Below are 24,438 nucleotides of genomic sequence, written 5' to 3'. Positions count from 1 at the left end.
GTGGAGGGGCGGCTCCGGGCTGCCCGGGACGAGCCGGGACGGCGGTGGCGGTGGCCGCGGCGGAAGTGACGCGCCAATCACGGCCGCCCGCTCGCTTCGCCACCGCCGCCGCGAACAAAAGGGATTTTCAGCGCCCGCCCCGCCCTCCTCGCCCCGGTTCCGCCGCCTGATTGGCTGCTACTGCCGCCGCCGGCCGGCCCACGCCCTCGCCCCGCCTCCCCCGCGGCTGATTGGGCCGCGGGCGCGCCCGGCGGCGGCTCTGATTGGCGGCCGCGCCGTCCCTCAAGCAGGCGGGCGCGAAGGGGCGGGGCGGCTGGATGGGGAGCGGAGCGGCGCGGTAGTGGCGGCGGCGGCGGCGCGGGCCAGGTCGGTGGGGCGGGCGCGGTTCCTGGTGCGGTGGCGGCGGAGCTCCGCTCCGTGCGGCCGGGCCCGGCGCGGTGCTGCCCCTGCGGGTTGGGCCGCGGCAGGTGCGGGGCGGCCCGGCCCGGCCGGCGGGGGCTGAGAGGGGCGGTGGCGGGGCCGAGCCCAGCCCAGCCCAGCCCAGCCCTGTTCTGCTGCTGGCGGGGGCGGCCGCGGCCGGGACCTGGGCGGGCGGTAAGCCGGAGGGTGAGGGGGGGTCGTTACCGGGAGCTCGGCGTCGCCGCGGCCGTGGCTGCCCGGGGCCGGGCCGGGCTGGGCCTGGCGGGGAGCAAAACGGCCGAGTCGGTTGCTGCCCCCCCAAGCCCCGCTGTTTCCCCCCCGGGACCCACGGTCTTGCCCCGCGGGCGCCGAAGGAGGTCGGGGCGGCCCGGCACCTTCCCCGGCCGGCGCCGCGTTTACCCTTTCTCGGCCGCGGTCGTACCGGCCCGTGGCGGCTCGGGAGTCACCGACCGAGCGCTGCCCGAGCCCGGGCCCTGCCACCCCCCCCCCCCCCCGCCTCCTCCCGGTGCCCCCGGGCAGCCTGTGAACCCGCGGCTGACGGAGCTCCTCGGCCCGGGGCGTCCGCTCCGTCCCCGGTTGGGGCGGGAGGGGCCGGGGGAGGGCCGGGCTCCCGAGGCTCGGCTTCCCTCGCCCGCCGCCCCCCGGGGCTGTCCTGGGGGCTGAAGGCCGGAGGAGCCGGGGGCCGGTTTTCACGTTCCCCCCGCGCTGCCCCGAGGAGCTACAGGTGCCGCGCGGGGGTCGTGGAAGGACACGGCGGTGTTTTGAACACGAACGTTAGGTATTTGCTTCGTCCGGAGTCGTACTTCAAGGAGTAGTGGGGTGAGGAGGGTTTGCGGGGGGGGCGCGTAGATGTCCTTTCTCCTTTTAGTTCGAAGATGCAGAGGTGGGGGGTTTAAACACTGCTCACTTTAACCTGGCTCTCTACAGTTCTGATGCAATGCCAGGTAGCACTGTGGATGCACAATTATAAAGTGTGTGTTATCCTTTTTATTATGTAAATGTAGCATGTAATTATTTTAACGACTCGATCATCACACTATACGTGCAGCAGCAATTTTAGAAACTTGTCTATCAAGAGTTTTCAAACTCATCGCTTAGGTTCTCATATGAATGCGATTACACGACTGCCCATGCAGGCTCCTGGAAAATATCAGTTCCTCTTCAGGGACTGGGGAAAAAAAATGAAGCTGATTTGGGGTTATAGACATAGAGGCATTGTTGCATTGCCGTAGCTGTAACCATGGCTTACGAAAGGAAAGGAAATACCCTCCTTCAGAGGAAAAAAGGAACGACAAGCTATGTCCTTCACAATATTTTTTTAAAAAGTAGAAGAGTTTTGAGCCAAGTGCTTGCAGAGTATCTTGAAGCTTCCTCTTGATGAACTCCCCTGTCTGTGCCGCAGACTGTGCGCTCCGGCTGCTCTTTGGTTAGTGCCCGCTGCGTAATGACTCAAACCTTCGCTGAAATCAGTGGGTGAAGTTCTCTTGCGCTGGCAAGGTTAGCTTGGTTCATGCTTATATGTACGTGAGCCCAAGTGAAGTGTAACCTCTAATGGTTTCATAATCATCGTAGCGTGATTCAGGCCGCAGAGGAGCTGCCACAGTCTACAAGCTTATCTCTTTTGTTCCTGAAGTGGCGCATGCCAAAGATAATTTACCCTGGTTTGTTAGCCTGCATGGTTGTACGTACGCTTAAACTGGCCTTGGTATTTATTTTCAGTTAAATACTGGGAAATAACTTTCTAAAAGAAGAGTTCTGTCTCTTTCGAGGGTAGGTATGGGTCTGCTGAGGAGACTTTTTAATGGTCCATAGCATAACTAAAAGGAAGTTTACCTTTAGGCAAGCAGTAAGTAATTATCTTTGTTTATGCTCTAAACTCTTGCTTGTTGTCCAAAAATGGTGGTATATCTCAGACTCGGGGAAAATATTTATACCATCAGACTAAACAATGAGGTCCTTGCGGTTTGTGATCTGTGTGATTGGACTTGTCAGTATATTTCACTGATTGTAAAGGGCTGACATGCCCTGGGTATTTCTAGATCTTGTTTCTAATGCTGTGAAACTCTATCTCTTGGTTAAAGCGTTTGAAATAATGGGTCAGGTTCCCCAGCTGATGAGTACAGATCTGTTTGGCAGAATGGGACTGTTTGCAAGGGGGAGAACTGGGTAATTGAGTACGGTTGTGTGATCTTTTATTAAAAAGTGGGACAAGGGAAGGCACAAGAACATGTAACTAGAAAGCAGACTTGGAAAGGTCAGCTCAGGAGCCTGTGATGCTGGAGGGCCGGGAAGGGATTGGGATTTGGACAAGGGAGGAGGAGCTCAAGTATGTGCTTATTAGCTCTTTGATCCAGAGATGCTTCTTGTTCTTGTAACATAACAACCTAAGATGAATAGAGCTCTTTTCCCATTTTTCAGCTCCCTAGTACTGAGTGGCACTGAAAGGGAATGCTTGGGATTGTTGCGGATTCAGCATAACAGGTACCTGCCAGGTATGCTCTAATGCATTAAAAAGTTCCCTGTAAATCAGTGCAGAATACAAGTGCAATTTAGTGGGCTTTTTTAGGGCAGTGACTTTATTTGTAGCATCTGCTCCCAGTCTGCTGCCTCTGCAGCATGGGATGACCTATGCAAACAGAGCAGTTAAAGGTCTTCTATAGCAGCAGGTTGCACTCAAGGAAGTTGAGGTTGTACCACTTATATATCTTTAATGTTACCTGCTGTTGTTGTATAAATGATTGCTCTGCACACCAGCTCCTGGTCTTTATTTCTGTAAGAATTTTTATCCGTATATTTTAGGACAGGGCTTGTTTATGTTATTAAGCTGATTAAAGACTATAGCCATAGAGGCATGTTAAGAATAACATGGCTTATTTCTATAACGCTGTGAAGTACAAGTCACAATGGGAGTATTTAGAATATAGAATAGAAACGATTACTGCCCAGGCTAATAATAGCTTTAAAATATCAAACTGCAGTTGATAGCTGTCCTTGCTTTGAGTGTGCCGTTCGGTAGCTAATGGAGAGATGCAGCTGCACATTTCCATGTTGTCTCTTTTTAAGAGAAAAGCACAAAGACAGTCACATGGAAAGCTCATGTTCAAAATTTACTGTCCTGGGGTAACGGAATTAGATGATAGGCTTTGTTCCAAGATCTCAAAGAAAACTTCTCCTTTTTAGTTCTGGCTTATAACGCCACAAAACTAATATAACTTGGTGAGTATCTGGCAAAAAAAGCTGTTGCTATTTCCCATCAGTACTGATTCAGTCTTAGTACCTGTGAATTTAGTCTGAGCAAGGACTGAGATGGTTTTGAAATTAAGCCGTGCATCTCCTGAGCAGATGTTCGGGTGTTCCGGATTTAAAACCTGCCCAGGGAAGTGATGCAGCTCAGACTTAAGTACTGACATAAACATGGTAACTGTTAAAGTCTAAAATCAGGCCCGCTCTTTTCTCACCCTGTATGCCTACTTATTTATGTTTTAGCATTAATTTGCTGCTTCTATCGCACTCTCTCCCTTTTTATGTAAGGTGAACAAGTTGTAAGTAACACTCCTTCCATGAGATCTCAGCTAGCCAGGCTCCCTGTGGTGATGGAACAGTCAGCAGACGTACCCGAAGCTGAGGGAGATGGTCAGGTTCATGTCCTGCACAAGGCTCTGTAAAGGTCTGTCGGCTGATCTGAAAGCGTAGCTCTTGCTCAACAGTGACCAACACTGCCCTGGCCCACCGGAGTGTGATTTGAGTCAATACAGTGAGTTTCCTAAATTACACTTTTGTGTCAAGTCTTGATCAGGCTTTTTTGAAATTATGACAGATATGAATGGGTTTGCCAAACACTCCACTCGTGTATTTTCCTCTTGAATGTATGTTAATGGATCTGTAACAGGGAACAAAAATGCAATGCTGACCGATCTGTGGTGTCCAGTTAAATTGGTTTTGGAGCAGCCGCAATACCCCAGACAGTCATGGTTGCTTCCACTGAAGTTTCCTTGAGCAGCCCATGCCAATGCTAGGGCGAGCCGGGAAAGTCTGTCAGAAATGTTGCTGCTTTAAGGAATTTCATGTAAAACTCTGCGTGACGCAAGAATGTGGCTGCATGATGAGAAACTTGCCAGCCTAGCAGAGGGGGCATGAAGTAGATTTCTGATTTCTCTTGCTGTATGAAGGCTACCTACTCCTCTCTGTAAGCAGAACTTTCTGTTCCCAGCAACTGGAAAACTGCTTTGGCATAAACAAGACAGAACTTGTGTTTGTGCATAATTCTCCAAGGCACAGTTATGCAAATCTGTTGTAAAGTAGCAGTGACTTCAGAAAAATTAGGAGTTCAGCTGAGTGTTTTAGCTGGATAGACATCTCTAGTAAAGGTTAAGTTAACCCTTTATCACTTGCCAGTGAAGTGGAGTTTTATACCTCTGAGTAGCTGCTTTGTGATGTAGCATTTTCTGATTGATACAAAGAGTGGTGAAAGATGGATGTGACTCAGAAAAGTGTATTTGATTGTTGTGCAAAGCACAAGACTATATCAGTGGGTACATCTGCATCAGAGACCAGGATTTAGTCTGTGAAATGATTTCCATTGTTAACAAAATAATGTAATAAAAAGGCTTATTACTAGGCAATGTTAAGTGTATCAGCAAAGATGCAGGGGAAAAAAAGGCTTTTTGTATGTGCAGTTCAGATGATGGATCTTTGCTCTTATGTGGGCAGTAAAATCATATTTAATATATGATGGTGATATTGAAACAGTTTGAAAGAATAGTAATTAAATGTGTGTTTTTTGTGGCATTGATTTTTGTAAAGTGGTTTGGGCCTGTTCCATTAGCAATGTATAATGGCATTCCTAGGAAACGTAGCACTGAAATGTTAACTTTACCGTTAAGTTTGTGTAGGTGGCCCAGTTTGGACTGCATTCATCACAGCTCTTCAGTCTCGTTTCAGTGATGTTTGCAGCTGTGTAATCCAGGTGTGTAATTTACAGTAGTTAAGGCTTTTAAATATCTGTGTTTTTCCCTCTCCTGTTGACTTTGGCTACTTCTTGGTGAATATTAGACTGTCATGTCAGCCCATACATTCTGCCTGCACCATCTGGGTGTGCATATGTTCGTGACCCCTTGGGAAAAGGCAAAAAACACATCTTCTACAACTGGTCTTGGAAGCTGAAGAGAAAACGTTCGCCTTGTGTATTGTCCCCTTTCCGCCCAGGGCGATTTGCAGTCCAAAAAATTGGAAGCTGAAGTTAAATGGAGATTATATGTCATAGCTTAGAATACTGATTTTAATGTACAAAGAAATACCTAGTAAACTATCTTTCATTTTTTTCAGGTTTTCAGGATGAATCTGGAAAAACTCAGCAAACCAGAACTACTGACACTATTTAGCATTCTTGAAGGAGAATTAGAAGCAAGGGATCTTGTCATAGAAGCCTTAAAGGTATGTTGTAAGTACCATGATAAGAGACAAAAATGGCAACACTACTACTGTAGGTTCTGCAAAGCACTTGCATTCAAGGTGAAGTTCAGAGGCAAAGATTTATTACTGGTTCAGAATCCCATCTTAATATCAGCAGTATTAGATAGTGAATGCAGTATATCATTCTACGTCTTGGAATTCATTATTGAAAGCTGGCTGCAAGAAGCATTTCAGTGTTGAAATACAGTGTTATGCATGTGCTTTCATCCTTTCTGATAAAGAACCAAGTGTTTCTGCTATCGTGAGGAATGTAAAAGGTCTATTAGACTTCCTTTGTTGGTTTTATTCTCCTTTAGTAAGGAGAGCTTCTTAAAGCAGAAACTCTTCTCGCCAGGAGGGATCACAGATTAGTCTTTTAGTGAGAATAACGTCATGCTAAAAAAAAGCATATATGGCTTTGTATTGTACTAAGCCAATATAAGCTGGCACTGTTGCTGAGAGCAGCAGACCTGTGGGCTCAGCTGCTTATTCTTTCCCTTTGCTGGCACAAGCATTAGTGTAACCTTCCAGTGAGGTAGATACCAGCTAAAACTAACCCATCAAAAAAGTTAGTTTCAACCCATGTCAGTGCAGCTGATGTCATGGTTGTGTGAGCACTTGCGATGGGACAAGGTGGGGGGTGGTGCTGGAGCTGGTGGGACCTCTTCTTGCAGGGATAGCTCATGCTGCAGGAAAACTGGCCAAAGTTATGTTAGCGTATGTGGTGTTAGCGCTGTGCTTCTGCTTCCCTTGTTCAGGTATTGTGGGCTGTGGCACTCTGTGGCCAGTTTGGTGTGTTAACGTTGAGCCTAGAAGATATTTTAAAAATGCGTAGTCCATGTGTAATACTGCTGCTTTTTGAAGGATGCCTAGTCGTCACTCAGACTTGGTAAGGTGGAAAAAAACCCAGTGGTATAAATGATGGAAGGGGTCAATTTTTGAAGAAATGAGTTGTCACAGGGTCGAACATTGAAGGCTTTTTTCAAGCTGACCTGTCACTGTTCATAATGTTTAAACTTTCAGCTATTTCAAAAGAGGAATGGCAGCTTGCAGGCCTGAGAGCTGCAGGGACTTGGTTTTCCAGCAAAAGCTTCTGTAGCTTGATTCCAAATATAAACGGCTTCTGGGGGGGGGGGGGGGGTGAGGGAGATCCTCCTCCAAAACAGTCAGGATGCTTTTGTGTTTATTGTTAATTGTTTTTGCATTTAGACAATAATTTTATTTTGGAGGAATATTGTTACCCTATCAAAACTATCGATCGGGTGGAAGGCTTGACTCCTCTCTTGGAACAGACTTCCAAATTTCTCCTCTGTCCTGGGATCAGTCTTCTAGTTCTGTGTGGTCAGAATGTGTTACCAAAACAAGCATCACTTTAATATTGCAGTGTGAAATGCATGTAATGGAGCACAGAGAGACCAATGGGAAAGAATGCAGCAGCTCCATTCCAAAGGCTTTTTATCATGTACCTTCCGATAGCATAAAGCAATTATCTTTTCTGTTGAAATTTAACCTGCCGTTCCCTCTTGCATGAGATTAATATAGTTAGAATACCCTTTGACATAATTTGTCAAGCACTCATAACTGAGAAGAAATTAAATTAAATTGTAACCTATACTTGATAATTATGTAGTATAAAATACCGAGCTAATCAAAGGTTAGTGCTGTTTTCCCCTTCTTCTGTAAGGGATACACTGTAGTGTTTCATCTTAAGAATGCGAGGAAAGCTGAAGGTAGTAGGAAAGGGCAGTAAAGCTTCGAATCAGGGCTGGCTCTGGCTGCCCGCAGCCCTGCCTCCTGAGCGTGACCTCATGGGAAAATGAAACCCCTCCAAAACTGGCCTGTGCCTGCAGCAAATGGTGAGATGCTGTAGGTCTCCAGCTGTGCTGTTACTCGGGTCCAAAAGCTGTGTTCAGTAATGCTGCAGCTCAAGTCTGGCTTCCTGCTGGCAGAAAGCTGCCTTGCCCTTTCGATATGTGGAAGGAAAAAAGCCATGTAACTACTTAATCTGGTGGCTGGGCAGAGTTTCAGAAGCAGAAAACTCCCAGCTCTGCTTTGTCCATTTATTTGGAATATACAGTTAGAGAAATTCTGGCCTTACTGTGCTTTTCTTTTTGTTTACTGATAGTAACTGTGGTAACAGCTTTCAAGTGCTTCACCGGCTGAAGTAGTTTTATTGTGTGTGACTGTAATTGAAGGAAAACCCACCTTGCTAATCCATTTACTCACGTTTTGATACATATAAAAATGCTGCCCTGAAGAAAAAGCATTCTAAGACTGAACTCAAGATTGAAACTCTGAGAGCATTTAGTTTGACTTGCATGCATTGGACAAATTGAGCTGTAACTTACAGGGAGAGGGGTCGGAACATCCAGGGCTGCTGGAAGCGTTGGTGGTTCCACGCGCAGAGGAGTTGTCTGACTGTGGGCTCGCAGCTGGATCAGTTCCTGAGTGTTACGAACAGTGTATTCTGCCTCTGCAGTCAGATTGCTTTGGAGGCGTGATAGTTTTACATTAAGTGCACACGTATGGTGGAAAGAGGTGGAGTGGAACCTGAGCTTTGTTAGAGGACTGCATGATCTTAGTGGTGGTGTTTTTCTCCAGAGTTACATTAGACACGTAGATGTCGGTGGTTAAAAACCAGAGGTTTATCTGCCTATTTACTTCCCATATAGTAAGAAAAATGCATTTCCTCTCATGGGCTAATTTGACTTGTAATTCAGATTTAAATGCTTCTGAACTCTCTGGATGTTTGAGGCAGATCCTTTGGTACATTGTAGGAAAGAACAAGCACTTGCAGAGAAAGAGTACCTTAATTTGTAGACTTGTAATTTGATTATAGTACAGTCTGCAATAATTGATATTCCTTCATGCTTAGAGAAGAACATTTAGCATCTGGCATTTAGCAGAGAGAATCCATGTGTGCAGATGACAAAGCCTAAAATAGTTTTCTTCTCCCTCATGATATCAGGCCACTTGTTGGCTGGCACTGGCCCTGTTTCTCACTGTGTCAAAATCGAGCTTCTGAGCCTGGCTTTCCAGAGCCTGCTTGCCTAATTTGCTCCTTGACTTTCCTCCCTTCTCTTCACCTCCCCTCCCCAAATCTTTACCCCTTCTTCCTTGCTGCGTTCTCCCTGGGTATCTCTTTGCATGCTGGCTGGAGGCAGCATCCCTCCTCTGTGTGCCAGCATAAAAGCTTTAACTCCCGAAGTTTATTTGTCTGGTGCTCAGATTCATGTTATAAAGAGCAGTTGTTAGGTCACCTCTAATTGATGCCTCTGGCCTATTATGACTTGCCCTTGCTGACTTCTCTCCTTTGCTGTTTTTTTTCTGTGGTTTACTTTTTTCTTTGTGTATTGTATTTAATTGACTGTGGGCATTTGTGATAGGGACCATCATCTCTCCCTGTGCGTTTGCAGTATATCTGGTCTTAACTTTTGATGTCCGTTTCAAATTGCAATGCTACTTCGATTAAAACACGAGATACTAGGATAAAGGATTAAGTGAACGAATTTAGTGCATTCAAAATATTCTTTTCCAGTGCTTCAGTTTGCTTCCTCTATTTTAAAACCTCTTGGAAAAAAAGCTTTTTCTTTTTTTGCCTGAGAGTAGTTTCCTGTCCACTGCATAAATCTCAGTGTTCTCAGAACAGACCTTAAGTCTCACTTCTTGTGAGCTCCTTTTGTGCTCCTTTTCCTGTAGTTAAAATCGTACTTAAATCATCCAAAAAAACAGATGCTGTCAGAGTTGCATAATACTAAGGGCTAGATTCTCAGTCCTTATTGCTGTGTAGAAAGGATTGCATGTGTGAACCACAGGTTAGTCTTCTAAAATAGCACACCATGACTGGAAACAATTCAGTATTTAAATGGGCCTCTATTGCTATGTTAGAGCACTTTGTTCCCTGCCCCCTGTTCTTTAAACAAGAATTTTCCATACGTTAGAAATGGAAGTTCTGTTTACTTTTAGAAAACAGGAAACAGCTTTCTGGTTTATTCTTTTATGTTAATAAGGCCTTAGGCAATTTACACTGGAATAGAAACTATCTATTTTGTGTTAATGACTGGGAGCTGGTATTCATTGCTTTGCTTCTGAATTTAGTGATTCACTTGATAAGGCAGTATTAATGCATTGCAAAATTAAGTGTTCATTTGTCAGTGGATTTAGAAATTCAGTTTACACTGCAGTTTCAAAAACTAAGTCTACCTCTTGTTTAAATAAAAAAAAAAGTTAAGTAATATAAAACTGTACTGCAGATGCTAGTAAATCTTTCACAGATGGGGCAAAATGGGCTTTTGCATCACTTCTAAAGCAGCTTAGATCAAGCAGTGTTCCTGTGGGCGCTGTCCTGCTGGAATGCAGGCTTTTCTTACAGCTTTTCTTGCAAGTTTGGGGAGGTTTTTGTTTATTTCTTGCTTGAAGCAGCACTGTTTGCCAGCATCTTTTGAAAGACTGATTCTCTTTACCTTCTCAGTACCCAGCTGGGTGGAGCAGGGGAGGAGCAGAGAGGTGTGGGAATGGCTTCCACGCTGGAATGGCTCCAGCTCTGAATTTCAGCCATCCGGGTGTTGTCAGGCTCCCTGTTTTAATGGTGACCAAAGTGCAGCACATGAGCACGGTAGAGTCCCCGGGCTATCGTCACAAGTGTGCTGGGAGCTGTGCATGGCCAAGTTCGTACTGGGATTTGTACTATCTGTGCTGTGGACCAAAAGTTCCCAGGGAAAGAAGTTGCAGTTTTGTGCTGCTTGATATTTCCTAAGAAAATTTCTTACATTTTTCAAAGCTGATAACAGGTCTTATGTGGGCAAATATGGGTAGCTCTTGTTTATCTGGTTTGTTCACTTGATATAATGATGGCAATTAAGACAGATACTGTATCTGAGCAATTTAATTTCTGCTGTGTGGCTCTCTGCTAGGCATTGCTTCAGAGCTGGAGCTAAAGTAACACTCAGAATTGTACTCCAGCATTTTGACATTTATTTTCGTGCAAAGCAAGTGGTCCCCACCCCCATTTCCCTTCTCTCTGTCAGCGATTGCTGTGACCTCAGCTTGTCTTTATTCCCAATATCTGTCTCTGGGGAGAGAAGCTAATAAGGAAGTTCAAGGCAGTACGAAGCTATTTAAAGATTATGCCACTTTCTGCAACATAAAGGAGGAACTTCTGTGCAAATTATTACTGGAGAACTGCATACGCAGTAGCTACAGTTAATTAACAGTGTGTTTGTTGTGCTGAGGGTTAAAACCTAAACTCTGAAATTACAGGCAAGAGTAATACTCTACTTTGAAGTTTGGTTTTTTTTTTTTTGGACACAAGTCTTGGAAATTCCCAGTTTGATGTTCCAATAAAACAATTTGTAAAGATTATTGAAGGCAGAGAGAAAATGCTGTCACATAAACAAGGTTTCAGTAAAAGGAAATCTTTTATAAAAAAAATATTATACAAATAGGTTATGGGAAACATTCATCCCAAAACAGTCTAGAAATCCCAAGAGGAAACAGTAGCTTTTGCCTGACGAAGTGAAGCTTTTGCTTTGCCTGCCTGCACAGGAAACATCTCTTCAGTTGTGTCAGATATTGTTTCTGCTCCATAAAATCAGAATTATCTCTTTTCAAATGAACTAGCAGTGGTCAATTACTCTAACTTGAGCTAAAAGCCAGCCAGTTTAAAGTGGTAGCCTCTCTGCATATGCCCAATTCTTCTCGTCGTTGGAGTTTTATTTTTTAAGAGTAGTTAATGTGTGTAGCTGCTTCCTTTTTCGAAGAGCAGCCCAAGCTTAAATGTTATCTTTTTTCCTGTTGGGGGAGGGCAGTTTAGTAGTCTTCAAAATTGCCGAATAGTCCATTTAGTTGCTTTTGGAGTTTGAATGTTTTGATAGGAGATTCTTAAGTCTGCATATTTGAGATGATACAGGTGGAGGTACTAAATTGGAAGACCTTCTAACTGCAGAAGATTGCATCTTCTTTCAAAGTGCAATTGATGTTATTGGAAGTATGTGTGTCATCTCTGGTTTTTCCAGATTAAATTTTCCACTCCTAAATTAACAATGCTTTTTGTAACCTTATTTCCTTATTATTGAAGCTTGATTTCCTGTGGATTTATGTGTTTTCATAGGTTGATACTGGGATCTGAGATCTAAGTTGATTTTTCCACTTTGGGCTCACTAATAGAATATTTCTCTTCCACCATCAAGTTGCTTCTGTTTTGAAAGTTGAACAAATACTGTATTTAAGACTGAATTCCAGTTCAGACAGGACAAAACTGTTGGAGATGTTTATACATGATCTCCAGCGTTAGTAGAAGAAGTTGAGTTGAAGAGCTGCCTCAGTGAGGAACATAAGCCATCAGAGGAATCACTCATGTATGTGACAGTTCAATACCTGTATAAAATAACCTGTGTAGATTATGGTACTGTGACTTAATTTTAGGAGAGCTGTCCCGATTTATTTTAGCGACAGAGGCGGCTGCTCAGTGGGACCCGTAGAACAGAGGATGTCACGGGCAGCAGACTGCAAGAGCTGTATTTGCATTCCCAAGTGCATGGTGGCCCAAATGCCAAAGCACTGGATTTGTTTCTGTAAACTAGATGTGGTCAGCGTAGGATGACCTGTTTAAGACTTTTCCTAGTCTAGACAACTTTAATTAAATGTTTATGCTCTGCTGGCTACTAAAGAAGAATAGCTGGACTTCTGAAAGCTATTAATGTTATGATAGTCTCATCTGTTTGTCATGCTAGTTCAGGAAAATACTTAATTGCTCAAAGCAGCAAGGAAGAACTTCTTGTTCTTTCCCAGACAGGAAATAAACCACCCCACTAAATTCAACAGAGTTCAGAGCCTGATGCTGCGGGGAGCAGAGGAGAAACACGGCTGTCGTTACACCTTCAGTATTGCAAAAAATCAGAGGTTATGTGTAGTACATGTGAACTTAATCACGGTTATTTAAGCTTTTATTAGAAAGAACTTGTGCAGAAGTAAACTTTTCAAATGTCCCCATGTTTGCTTACACTGTTAAAACACTGGTGCCCTTCTGCAGGGTTTCTCCCATGTTTCTGTTTGGCTGTAGAGTGACCGGCACTGGGGTGGGTTGGGTTTAAGGGAAGAGCAGCTCATCTGTCAAAGCAGTTAGGCCAGCTGGATGAATATCCCAATTTGTATTTACAGACTTTTTAATACTTGAGTAACTTAGAAATTCCCTACACACTTATAGTGAGGTTTGGTTGAGTCATTTTTATAAATTCTTCAGAATAACTGAAGATTTCCTGCCCCTCAAAAAAAAAAAAAAAAGCCTGTAGTTTTTCCTGTGATTCATTAAACCAGGGGTGGCTCATTATCCAGGGTGGCCCTCCCATTTCCAGGTCTGATCTTTTCCTTCCTCTGCTTTTTTTTTTTTTTTTTTTTTCAAAGTTAGAAAAGTATCTTAAGCTCTGATCAAAGGTATCCACCATTCCTGGTGAATATTACTGATAAAGAGGGAGGGATATTTGTGAGTGTGAGCTGTTCCTCTATTTTTTTTTTACTGCAAGGGTTAAAATACAACTCTACACCAGTATCATGGGATGAATGTCCTTAATTGGGTTTGGTCACGGAGGAGATATGGAAAGAAAAGTATTTCGTTTTGGGGTTTTTATGCCTCCTGTCAAGGTAATGCGTACAGTTCTCCCTTTGAGAGCAGAGATTGACTCTTATTAATTTTTTCGTGGTAATCACATGGTTGCATCTTAGAATGTAGGCGGGACCAGCAAATCTCATCAGCTATCCGAGTAAAGCAAAGCTTTATTGTTTATCTCTGTCCTCTGACCTATACAGCTCAGTTACAGCAGTTTGCTTTTCTGTTTCGGTACATCTGTACCAACTGGTGTGTGGGGTGGTGTCTAGAGCATCGCTGTTGCTCTTGTATGCTCGAGGGAAGTGTTTGCATTTTCAGTACAGTTTACTGGGACATCAGAAGACAGCCGTTCCAAAAAATACTGGCTTCTAAGTTGTCTTCTCGTTTTAGTCAGACTCAGTCTTTCCTATCTAAAAGATGTCCTCAAGCAATCCCATGAGAAATGGGTAACAGTTTGCCATTGATAGTTTGCCATTCTTGTTAGCTGAAGGGGTTTCTGAAGAAGCATGCAGCGAGGCTGGTGCAGTTTTGCTCTGTATTCAAAGCAGATAGCTTGTTTTCCACCCTGCGACAGCTGAATGCCATTTCACAGCATCAGCAGAGTCGGGGCTTTCTGGCGCTTGTGCTAAGTGCCCTTCACCAACTCTGAAAAGCTGCCGTGTTTAATTTGGAAAGGCTTACTTTCTGTTCATGCTTGTAAGGATGCCCAGATGTGAGCAGTGCATCCACAGAAAGCTGAAGCACACCTGATAATGTGCAGGCAGCATTTGTTTGGAGCAGTCTCTTGAGGCAAAAACATGTCATGCATGTGCTCTGTCAAGAAGAGCGCAGCTAGTATCGTAACTCCCCTCTGCAGGTCACACAGTGCTTTTGCTGGTTAAACATGCTAACGTACACTTTAAAGTCAACTGCTTTTAAAGGTGATAGCACACTTTGGTTAAAGGTACTGGGGGGCTCGCTCTTGCATTTCAGAGAAAGGTGTTGGTAACTGGTGCAGAGGAAAGCCCACATCTTTCTGTATGGCCTCACTAAGAACGTGCTGATGCAGAACAGTACATAATCATTTATATGCTCTAGAAAAGTAAAGGTATGATTACCTCATAAGGACTGGTTACCATGACTATAATGAATCAAGAAGAATCAGATTTAAACCTCAGATTTGGAAGGTATTCTTTCTTGGCAGGGTGCATCAGCTCTGCTGTGCATGGGATTGTGCTGTCAGTAATACATGCTGGAATGACAGACAGTCACAGGTTTCCACAAATGCATAGCATTTAGCCTGTCCGTTTCAGTTGAAATCAATGATTAAATTTCTTGGAGGCAAGATAGATCAGCTCTGAGGGCTCTTTTGAATCTAGGTCTGTTTTCCCTCTTACATATTCTGTTGCATGGATATCTGTTTTCATATGGTTTCTTATTGTGGTGGTAAACATGTAGATAATATTTTAGTATCTGTTTGTTTATGAAATTTTGTTTTGTTTTTTAGAACTTCACAGCAGTTATTCAGTAGGATAAGGCTATTGGTATCCTAACAAACAGACTTCCACCTGGAACGACTGATTGTAAATGTTGTAAATGTAAAGCCTAGTACCTGTGAGTTTCCTCAATTCTTACATGTCACCAAAAGAAACCTAATCATTCCTATCTTGCTTCTTGAGAAACTAAATTTTGTTTAGTCTGGATGAGAACGTTAAGGATTTTATTAACAATTTATGGATTTACAGGCTATTGCGAGAATAAAACTTCAATTGTTCAACTTGAAATTAGTTGATGGTGACGTAGTCAAGGAAACCACACAACTGCTCTGCCACTGGTACAACAGTAAATGATTAAATCTTTTGTTGAGCAAGAATTGAGACTTACCTTCTTTCCTTTCACACAGTTGTGGAATGTAAGTCATGGACATAGATAGCAGGTAGCTGTGGTACGAGGATGTTAGTAGGCTGAATATATCGTGGAGACGCTGTGTTTTTAAGCAAGACTTTTGTTTGTTTCTAGTTTGTTTGGGACCACTTGGTTAAAAGACACTGTTCAGCTGGAGGGACAGTGAGAAATTAATTGAGCACCTGTTTTATATAACCTCCTACATGCTTACTTCAGACTGCCTGTGAATAGTATGCATTTGCATGTGTTCCAGCTGTGGAAATGCAAGTGTTTTTTGCAAATTTTTTCAGGACCCAAGTATCTTGCCTGGAGAGCAGGTGGCTTCTGGGAGCACTTGTGAAGCAGGGGGGACATCCAGCTGGGCAGTGCTGAATCAGCCTGCGAGAGCTGGGCTCACTTGCATATATTTGATCCATCTAGATCTTATTGTCTTTATTAGTGGGAGACCATCAACTTTTGCCCATTTTAAATGTATTCATGAGGATTTTTATTAGCCGGGAGCCTAGTTTAAACCTTACAGTTCAAAAATCCCTTCTGATGATAGAAGATTTATTGTTCTCACCATACACTTAACTTTTCATAGTCTTAACTTACTTGATCAGAGTCTGCCATTAGAGGAATAGCATGTGCACCTAGTATGTGAAAAACAGTGTGTTTGTCCCCTTGTTGTTGGCCTGATCAGAAATGGCAAAGTCCAGACCAGATGGGCTTTGGAGATCACACAGGTAGCATGGACTGCACTGCTGTCCAGCAGGTAGATCACTTGACCGGTTTGTCTTTTGAATTACTGTCTCTTTCTTGTCTGTTAACCAAAGACCTTTAACATGATGCACTTGTGTATTTTCCTGTCTGAATACTCTTACTCTTGTAGCAGGTAACAGGTTATGAATCAGACTGTGTTAAGATCTCTTTATTGCTAAGTGGAAAACTGGAGAAGAGGAATATTAACTACAAAGTACTTTCTTCTTTAGCTAGTTTTCTATGTTAAGTATGTTGAAATGCAAAGTCGTTCTTGTATTGCAGGCCCAGCATAGAGACACGTTCATTGAAGAGCGCTATGGGAAGTACAACATCAGTGATCCATTAATGGCTTTGCAGAGAGATTTTGAGACCCTGAAAGAGGGGAATCATGGTGAAAAGCAACCAGTATGCTCCAATCCGTTATCTATTTTGAAAGTGGTAATGAAACATTGCAAGAACATGCAGGAAAGAATGTTATCCCAACTAGCTGCTGCAGAAAGCAGGCACAGAAAGGTAAGTTTTGCTTCAAATAAGCTGTGCAGAAGTAAATAGTTGCATTTTGATAATATGTTAACTTCGGCAAAAGCACTTAAATGCCTTGAGTTTTGGTAACTGAAAGAGCTTTGCACCTTTGTTTAAACTTCTCATTCAGTACGACATAGCTGCTAAGCTTATTGTAATTCCAAAATTTGAAATATACGCAAGGTGTTTTTGTTAGGACACACAAAAAAGGAACTAGCTTATTCACAGCTGGGTGGTATAGTGCTTACCAAAATGTAAGAAAGGATTTTTGAAAGATTGAATTCTCAGCAGACTTCTCAAGCAGACATACCACTATTCTGCTTGTGACTTGTTCTGAGTGATTGTTTAAGAGCTGGTACCAGGTACTTATGGGAGTGCACTTCCTTGTGCTTTCTTAAGAAAGTATGGCATGACCAAAACTTTTTCATGCTATTTGGCCTCTTTAATAAAGCACCTATTATTGTTCATATATAGCTTTAATATGTATTGACACCAATGAGGTGCTTGGTCCACATGTCAGACTGTACTTCCACAGAGGTTTGCTCCCTGGCATACCATAGTTTACTAGAGGAATATAAAGCTGTGGACAAATCTGAAAGCAAGAGTCCACAGAACTCTGCTTCTTGGAGTATTGGTACAACATATTCCCTTTATGTAGCTAGTTAGCTTTAAAAAAAACCACATTTACACATTTGTTTTGTCCTGCAGTAAATTTAAACAGGTCAAAATGATTAAAGTATTTGTCCCTGCTGTGTAGTCAGGGCAGAGAATAATTGCCCAAGGGTCCATCACTGGAAGCTGTGACTGGGAGGAGCTCTCTGGAGCATCCCTGCAGTCACCTGCATTGCAGCACTGTATCTTAATGTTTTCACATGCTGCTTTTCCATCTTAAAAAAAAATAGCTGGGATTTTTGCTTTTACTTGCGTCAGTGGCAGACTGCGAGGTGATGCTGTTACACTGATGTCTAGAAGCTATCTTTTACAATGTCAGTTCTAGGTGTACTTTTCGCTAGTGCCTGGGCCAATACCATCCAGTATTTTTTCAGGTATGTCACTCTTGCTTTGATTAAAACTTACTAAATCATGTACAAAGATCTCAAATACAAGTAGTCACATTCTGTTTCTAATCAAAAGGTTTGAAGTTGAAACATCTGTTTCATTGCTCATCAGCATGTGGGTTAGTTTATTTTCCCGTAATCTGTTTTGATGGGGATAAGATAGAGCAAGTTCCTTTCAGCCTGTGAATAATCTGAAGCATTTCTGTTGCAGAAACCTTACTATGACATAAGCAACCAGCCAGCTTGACTTTTACATCACAGCCACTGTGCTTAGGGTGGGCAGCTGGAAGTATCTTCAGCTTTCGGTTTGTCCTCCAAGTCACTCGAAGTAACAGCAAGGCTGTGTGTTTCAGTTTTCAGCCAAGTATCTAGCTAAATCATGCTATTAAAATCAGATTATCTTTTTTTCCCCTTCTCATCTATCCTTCCTGTCTCCTTCTGTAAAAATGTTCCTTGTGTACTTAAAGATAATTAAGCATTGTTTGGAAGCTTAAATTTCAGGAAGACTGAGGAGCTGCTAAATTCATGGTGAGCATGTGTTGGAGAGCCCAGAGTTTTGGTGGTGAGATACAGCAGAGTCTCTTGGGAAGTTTGTATTCTGGCTTTTTTGTTGAGTTAATAGAATTTCAATTATTCATGTAATTCAGCGTTAAAGCTGAAGGAGCTCCTTAACTGGGTCCTTGTGGCAAGCAGTTTCATTTCAAGAGCTCATCTTGTTCTTAAGTGGAAGAACAAATTAATGTTCTTTAAAATAAACTTCGCACTGCAGTCCTTAAATCCCCGTAAGAAACTGGGGGAGAAGCCTGTATGTGAATTACTGCTGAAGCCGTAGCAAGGATCATTTTGCTGTTAGTGCCCCGTGTCTTCTGGATGTGCAGTCTCTGGGGCAGTGCCTCTGCTCCTGCTGGGGTTTATATTAATGGTCCTGCCAGGAAATTCTGATGAGGGCACCATGCAACCAAGGACAGATAACGTGAACTTCTCAAGGCTATTCTGCAGTCTGGAGGAAAAGCATGCAATTTAGCTATTTAATAGTAAAATGAAGATGCATCCAGTGTGAGGTTTTCTTAACTTCTTTTGCAAACTGACTCAACTATACCAATAATGTAGTAATGTAACTTGTCCAAAAGCTACTTTTATGTGATTTTTTTTTTTTCTTTTTTTAGTTGAATTCGGATGTCTGAGGCTGCAGGGGTTGTACTCCTGTGTCATTTGGCTTTGGACCATGTGCAAAGGCAGTGATCTCTCCCTGCTTGTGGGTGTGCCTGGGCATCAAAGTGATGGTTGTTTGTTTGGCAGGTGATACTGGACCTGGAGGAAGAGAGACAGCGGCACGCCCAGGACACGGCAGAGGGGGATGATGTCACCTACATGCTGGAGAAGGAGCGGGAGCGGCTCACCCAGCAGGTATGCTTTGGTAGCTGGTAGTTACCCAACCCACGGAAAGCCTGGGCTCCTGGGTGGTGAACTCGGTAGTGATGTCTCATTGCACCTTCGTGTTGAAAGAGTAGTAGGGACCTCCCTCCTCTGTAAGGCACGCCTAGCTTTTATCATTTTGATATGAAAAACAACCTTAATTTGTCAGTGTGTTTTGGTAGCTGAGCAGTGCTAACAGCTATTAATAGGCAATCAAATGCTTTGAAGTCCTGCTTCAACCCGAAATCGGAGAAGTTCTCAAGAACAGGGCTGCAATTACAAATGATAGGGCTCTCTAGTACTCAAAACACAGAATAAGGCATGAAAGATCTCCTGGGAGCATTATTCAGAGGTGATAATCAATATTTAAGCTACTGTTTTCTGTTACTAAAGCACTGTAGACTTTATTAAACATACATAACACATCAGCATTTTAAAGTCTAAATGCCTTTAAAAGGCAAACCAACAAAGTAGTAAATGAAGTGGAAGGAAGCTTTGCTCCAGATCGCTTCTTCAGTCAGTGCGTGGCAGGCTGGGTGTATATCTCACTAAACATTAATTGAATTTCATACGTGATAAAACTACTAGTAAGTATTAATTCTTAATACGTGCAGCTTGAGTCATACAAGACTGTCTTGCAGATATCTGGGGCAAGAACTTTGTTCTTGGCCATTGCCATCTTTTACCATGTAATTTCTCCAAGATACATAGTAACCCTATTCCCTTTGGGGGCATTATACTTCATTTACTTTCAGGAGGTGTTGTGGTTCATTTACAGTCTTTTTTGTTCTTATCTTCCAGTTGGAGTTTGAAAAATCCCAAGTGAAAAAATTTGAAAAAGAACAGAAGAAGCTGTCAAGCCAGTTGGAGGAGGAAAGGGCACGCCACAAGCAACTGTCTTCCATGCTTGTAGTGGAGTGCAAGAAAGCCACTGCCAAAGCAGCTGAAGAAGGGCAGAAGACAGCAGAATTGAGCTTGAAATTGGAAAAAGAGAAGAGTAAGGTGAGTAAACTGGAAGAGGAGCTGGCATCCAAGAGGAAGCGGGGTTTACAGATGGAAGCACAAGTAGAAAAGCAGCTCTCAGAGTTTGACATTGAAAGAGAACAGCTGAAAGCCAAGCTGAACAGAGAAGAAAACCGTACAAAAGCACTCAAAGAAGAGGTAGAATGTCTGAAGAAAGCCCTGAAAGAGCTGGAGGCTTCTTGCCAGGAGCACAGTCCTACTGAGCCTTTGCAGCCAAGCCCCTCGGTGATGTCCAGAGGTGTTGCAACTGACAGTCCCACAGTGAAGTCTGTGTCTTGCCAGACAGAGTGTCTGCATGCAGACCGAGCAAATCCTGCCAGCACAAGCAAAGCTGTACACACCACGTTTCCCAGCCCTACTACACCTACTCATTCCTATGCAAAATCCAATGGTCATTGTGATACAGACATGCAGATGGGTAGTGAGCTACTGCAGACAAATGCAGCAGAGAACCAAGTTCAAAAAGAGAAATCAGCTGGTGCAGCCTCGGAAAATGCAGTTGAGAATGGAAGTTCTCCTGTAAGAATGGAGTCCCCTGTGCATCTGATGTCCCAGCTCCCTTCTAGTGGGGTCTCCCTGTCTCCCAGCGGCACAGCTGCCTCCTCTCTAACATCTTCTCCCTGTTCCTCACCAGTTCTGACTAAACGCTTAGTGGGAGCTTCAGCAAGCAGCCCCGGTTACCAGTCATCCTACCAGGTGGGGATCAATCAACGTTTCCATGCAGCTCGGCACAAGTTTCAGTCTCAAGCTGAACAGGACCATCAGTCAAGTGGTCTGCAGAGCCCACCGTCACGGGATTTGTCTCCTACTCTAGCAGATAACTCTGCTGCCAAGCAGTTGGCCCGCAATACAGTCACTCAGGTCCTTTCCAGATTTACCAGCCAGCAGGGGCCTATTAAACCTGTCTCCCCTAACAGCTCACCTTTTGGCACGGACTATCGAAATCTGGCAAATGCTGTGAGCCCCAAAAATGAATCTGGTCACTCTCCAAGCCCTGGCAAGGTTTCCAGTCCACTAAGCCCGCTGTCTCCTGGAATTAAGTCACCAACCATTCCTAGAGCAGAAAGAGGGAACCCTCCACCCATTCCTCCAAAGAAACCCGGCCTTGCTCAGTCACCTGCTGCTCCTACTCCACTAACCAAAACCTCTTCCCAGGCATCCTCTCTGGGTGCCCCCATGGACGTGGCAAGTAGCTGCTCTAACAATACTGTAGTGTCAAATGGCAAAGACATTGAGATACTCCTGCCAACTAGCAGCTAGTCTCCAGAAAATGTGAATGTGACATTCCATGGCTTAGCATCCTAGAGCTAAGACACTGTTTTTCCACTCCATGTTATTTATTTCCATAGTAGCAGATTCTGTCTGTATAAAGCATTTAGTATATTTTTTTCTTTTTTGAATAGGTAGGAAAATATTTTTGTTTATGAAGAAACCTTAACTACAGCTATACAGTAGCCTCAAAATGTCTCATGGCAACAGTCAAATCATTAGAGATAACAAGAACCATAATCATGTGGTGGGACCTAACTATCAAACTCTAATGGGACTGGAATGCTACTTTTAAATTATGCAGAAATAACTTTTGCAGACTTTTTACTCCAGATGAACATTTTATAAAAAGTGCCTGAACTAAGCCTGCAATATGAATGTGATTCTCCGAAAAAGGTGAGGAGGGGGACCATCTAGCTGCAGAGACAAATTCTTCTGTGAGTCCTGAATGTTGAAATCAACACTGTTTTTAATTCTTTCCATTTGCTAAAATAAGTTAGCAAATGTGCTTACAAATTCTGTAAGGTGACCACCAGACTGAAGCAGCCAGCCAGACTTTATCCTTTAGGACATAGCTCCTAGCTATTTGAGGAAGCACACATAAGTTTCTTGGGGTAAAATTTAGCTATAATACAATCCAGATTACTTTTCTGTCGGTGTTCATTGTCCATGTAGTTCTTTTTGCTTTCCTGTAACACATTCTGCAGAGATGCCTGTGTGCTTTAAATGGCTAAACTCTGGTTTCTGGTGTGTCACCTTGAATTTTCAAGCTCTTCAAGCATTCTACTGTTGTGTGTAGAACTTCTGAGAAAAGGATCTTGCTATTACTTGACAAAGATCTCGCTATTACTTGAAAAAAAAATCACTAGTCCATATGATACAGGTTTTTTTGCAGCAGTAACATGGGATTTTCTACTATAAACAAAAGCAATAATTTTGTTCGTCATCTCTATCAGTTGTGTGTCTGGCTGACCTGGATTTTACCCACTAGTTAGCTATGGGATCTTGCTGGCTTTCCTTGGCTGCAAATACGGAACCAAATCATCACTGTCGTGTAATTGAGTACATATGTATGTGTAAGTACTTTCACAGACATACATACTGAATACACAATGTATTAGGAAAGTCTTTATCTGTTCTTGATGTTCTGCCTAATATGAAGAAAATGTGGGAATTCATTGAAGTTAAAAAACATCACTTAGTAAGGAATTGCCTGAGTTTGAGGCAAATCACGTGTGAAAAATTATTTGGGCCCAAGAGGGGAGAAGCAACTGACTTCTGTGCAGAAATGTTTGCTGTAAGAAGTGTAGTCCTCGCTGCAGTCGTGCTGCGTGTGCTGCCCATCGTTCAGCAGCACAGCGCGGTTGGTTTTCTGAGTCACTGCGGAGAGAAATAGAAGACAAACACACCACAGAACAGTGGCAGAGGCTGAGAGCACAACCCTGAGTTAATTATCTCAGGTGTTGTGTGTGAACTGATCCTAAATTTAGAAACTGGACTTGCTGCTCGGTGTCAGTCAATGATCAGCATTTCCGTCTGCAGCAGTGTCACATTTACGCAGAGCACAGCTTCCCACTGCCAGAGACGCTTTCTCCTATGTCATTTTTCAATATTTAATTAGACAAAATACATCCACCTTTATTGTCGGAAGGATCCCTGCGGCAGCTGGGAGGATGCACTACTGTACATGACCTGATAGGTTCCTTCTAGCTTTGAGTCTGGTTTTGTAGGACATCAGAGCTCTTGTGCTGCTTTGAAGTGGCTGTTGTCTGAAGTGACCCGGCTGTTCTCTCCTGCACAGCCATGGCAGGTATTTAGACTAGAACAAGAGGTTTTTACAGACCTTTCAGCAGCCTTTTAAATTGTGGTATTATGTGCTATTGTTCCTAATCTGGTGGAACAGGCTGTGTACTAACAGTAGGGAGACAGAGACAGCCTAGAGATAAATGGGCAGTGACTCCTTTGGAAGCACATTTATTACTTTTTTAACTTTTAAGTATCCACAGCAGATTTTTTCCTCTTGATGAGAGTAATTGTAAAAACTGATGGGCAGATGGATTTTTGGCCCAGGTATCACTTCCGATTCAAAAGTGAGGCTTTTGTATACACTGCTTTAATGTGTTTCTTTGCTTTTGCATTAATCTAAATGGTATTATCCCCTTTCTTTATCAATAGCTCTATAGAGAGAGATATACTATGATGAAGTCTATTAGGGAAATGCACTGAGTACTTGTTTCTTCTAAAATATAATATGGGAAGGGGGTATGCAAAAGAATGTATTTTTGCTAGTAGCCTATCTTCTGAGAGAAACTAAGCACAAGATATTAAAATGGATCCAACTGATTCAGTAAGACATTTAGAGTTAGTATTTAACTGTTGATGTAGATTCTGTGTGGAAGCAACTAAGTATTTCTTCTATAACTCACATCTGTTATAAGCAGACATTGTTGCAGAGTTTGTCACTGGCTAATGGAGTATAATGAAGTGCAAAATGTATACACTAGTATTAATTCATTAACACTTGTAAATTTGTAAAGCCAAATGTATCAAGCTGAAGTCTTTAATCATTTTTATAGCTGATGGCATTAAACATGTTAAACATTCATATTATCAATAAAGGATTTTATTTTTAAGATGTGCAAATTGCTTAAGAAAATGTTTGGAGTCAGGACTGTGTGTGGACTGAGGCTGCCTAGCCAGAAACAGTCCAGGTGGTGACAGCTGGGCGTCTGTATTCATGTGGAAACTGAAGCTTTAATGTATGCTCTGAAATGTCAGAAGAAAGCAAATTTCTTTGGAGTACAATAGCTAATGAGCAACTGTGGCTGGCTGCAGTTCGGGCTGTATTGCTTGTCCATCTCCCCCCGCCTGAAACTGGCAGTGCTGCCGCTGGGGAGGTTCCCTGTGAGGCGGCACAGCAAGCTCTGGACAACTGTGGCTTTTAGGTGTTTTTAAATAAAACCAATTTTCCTAGAGTACCTCTTTGCCATACTGTTATGATATTAAACTGGTGATACTTTGGGGGTATTACACTAGTAAACACTTTGGGGT

General features: G+C 43.1%; 1 protein-coding gene across 7 annotated transcripts; it reads left to right on the top strand.

Moving 5' to 3' along the window:
* Nucleotides 1-255: 255 nt before the first annotated feature.
* CTTNBP2NL (CTTNBP2 N-terminal like) lies at nucleotides 256-24,020 on the top strand. 7 transcript variants are annotated; one of them, XM_030000672.2, is made up of 6 exons: nucleotides 352-366; nucleotides 5,304-5,386; nucleotides 5,746-5,853; nucleotides 16,382-16,612; nucleotides 18,979-19,086; nucleotides 19,897-24,020. In XM_030000672.2, exons 3-6 carry the CDS (start codon nucleotides 5,755-5,757, stop codon nucleotides 21,376-21,378), a joined length of 1,920 nt encoding a protein of 639 aa, XP_029856532.1. In that variant the 5' UTR covers nucleotides 352-366; nucleotides 5,304-5,386; nucleotides 5,746-5,754; the 3' UTR covers nucleotides 21,379-24,020. The 7 variants fall into 7 exon arrangements, with proteins under 7 accessions (XP_029856530.1, XP_029856532.1, XP_029856536.1 ...); XM_030000671.2 differs by lacking the exon at nucleotides 352-366 and adding an exon at nucleotides 3,546-4,174; XM_030000670.2 differs by lacking the exon at nucleotides 5,304-5,386 and having other exon boundaries at nucleotides 256-366.
* The last annotated feature ends 418 nt before the right edge of the window (nucleotides 24,021-24,438 follow it).

This window comes from Aquila chrysaetos, chromosome 24 (genome assembly GCF_900496995.4).
Source record: "Aquila chrysaetos chrysaetos chromosome 24, bAquChr1.4, whole genome shotgun sequence".
Classification (NCBI taxonomy): domain Eukaryota; kingdom Metazoa; phylum Chordata; class Aves; order Accipitriformes; family Accipitridae; genus Aquila; species Aquila chrysaetos.
This window is presented reverse-complemented; position numbering and strand designations above follow the sequence as displayed.

What these genes read in the sequence shown, in the direction of transcription:
- CTTNBP2NL (XM_030000670.2), top strand. Translation starts at nt 5,755, where the DNA reads ATGAATCTGGAAAAACTCAGCAAACCAGAACTACTGACACTATTTAGC. An exon ending in CAGAAAGCAGGCACAGAAAG is followed by an intron (nt 16,613 to 18,978) that starts GTAAGTTTTGCT and finishes TTTGTTTGGCAG; the next exon opens with GTGATACTGGACCTGGAGGA. An exon ending in GGGAGCGGCTCACCCAGCAG is followed by an intron (nt 19,087 to 19,896) that starts GTATGCTTTGGT and finishes CTTATCTTCCAG; the next exon opens with TTGGAGTTTGAAAAATCCCA.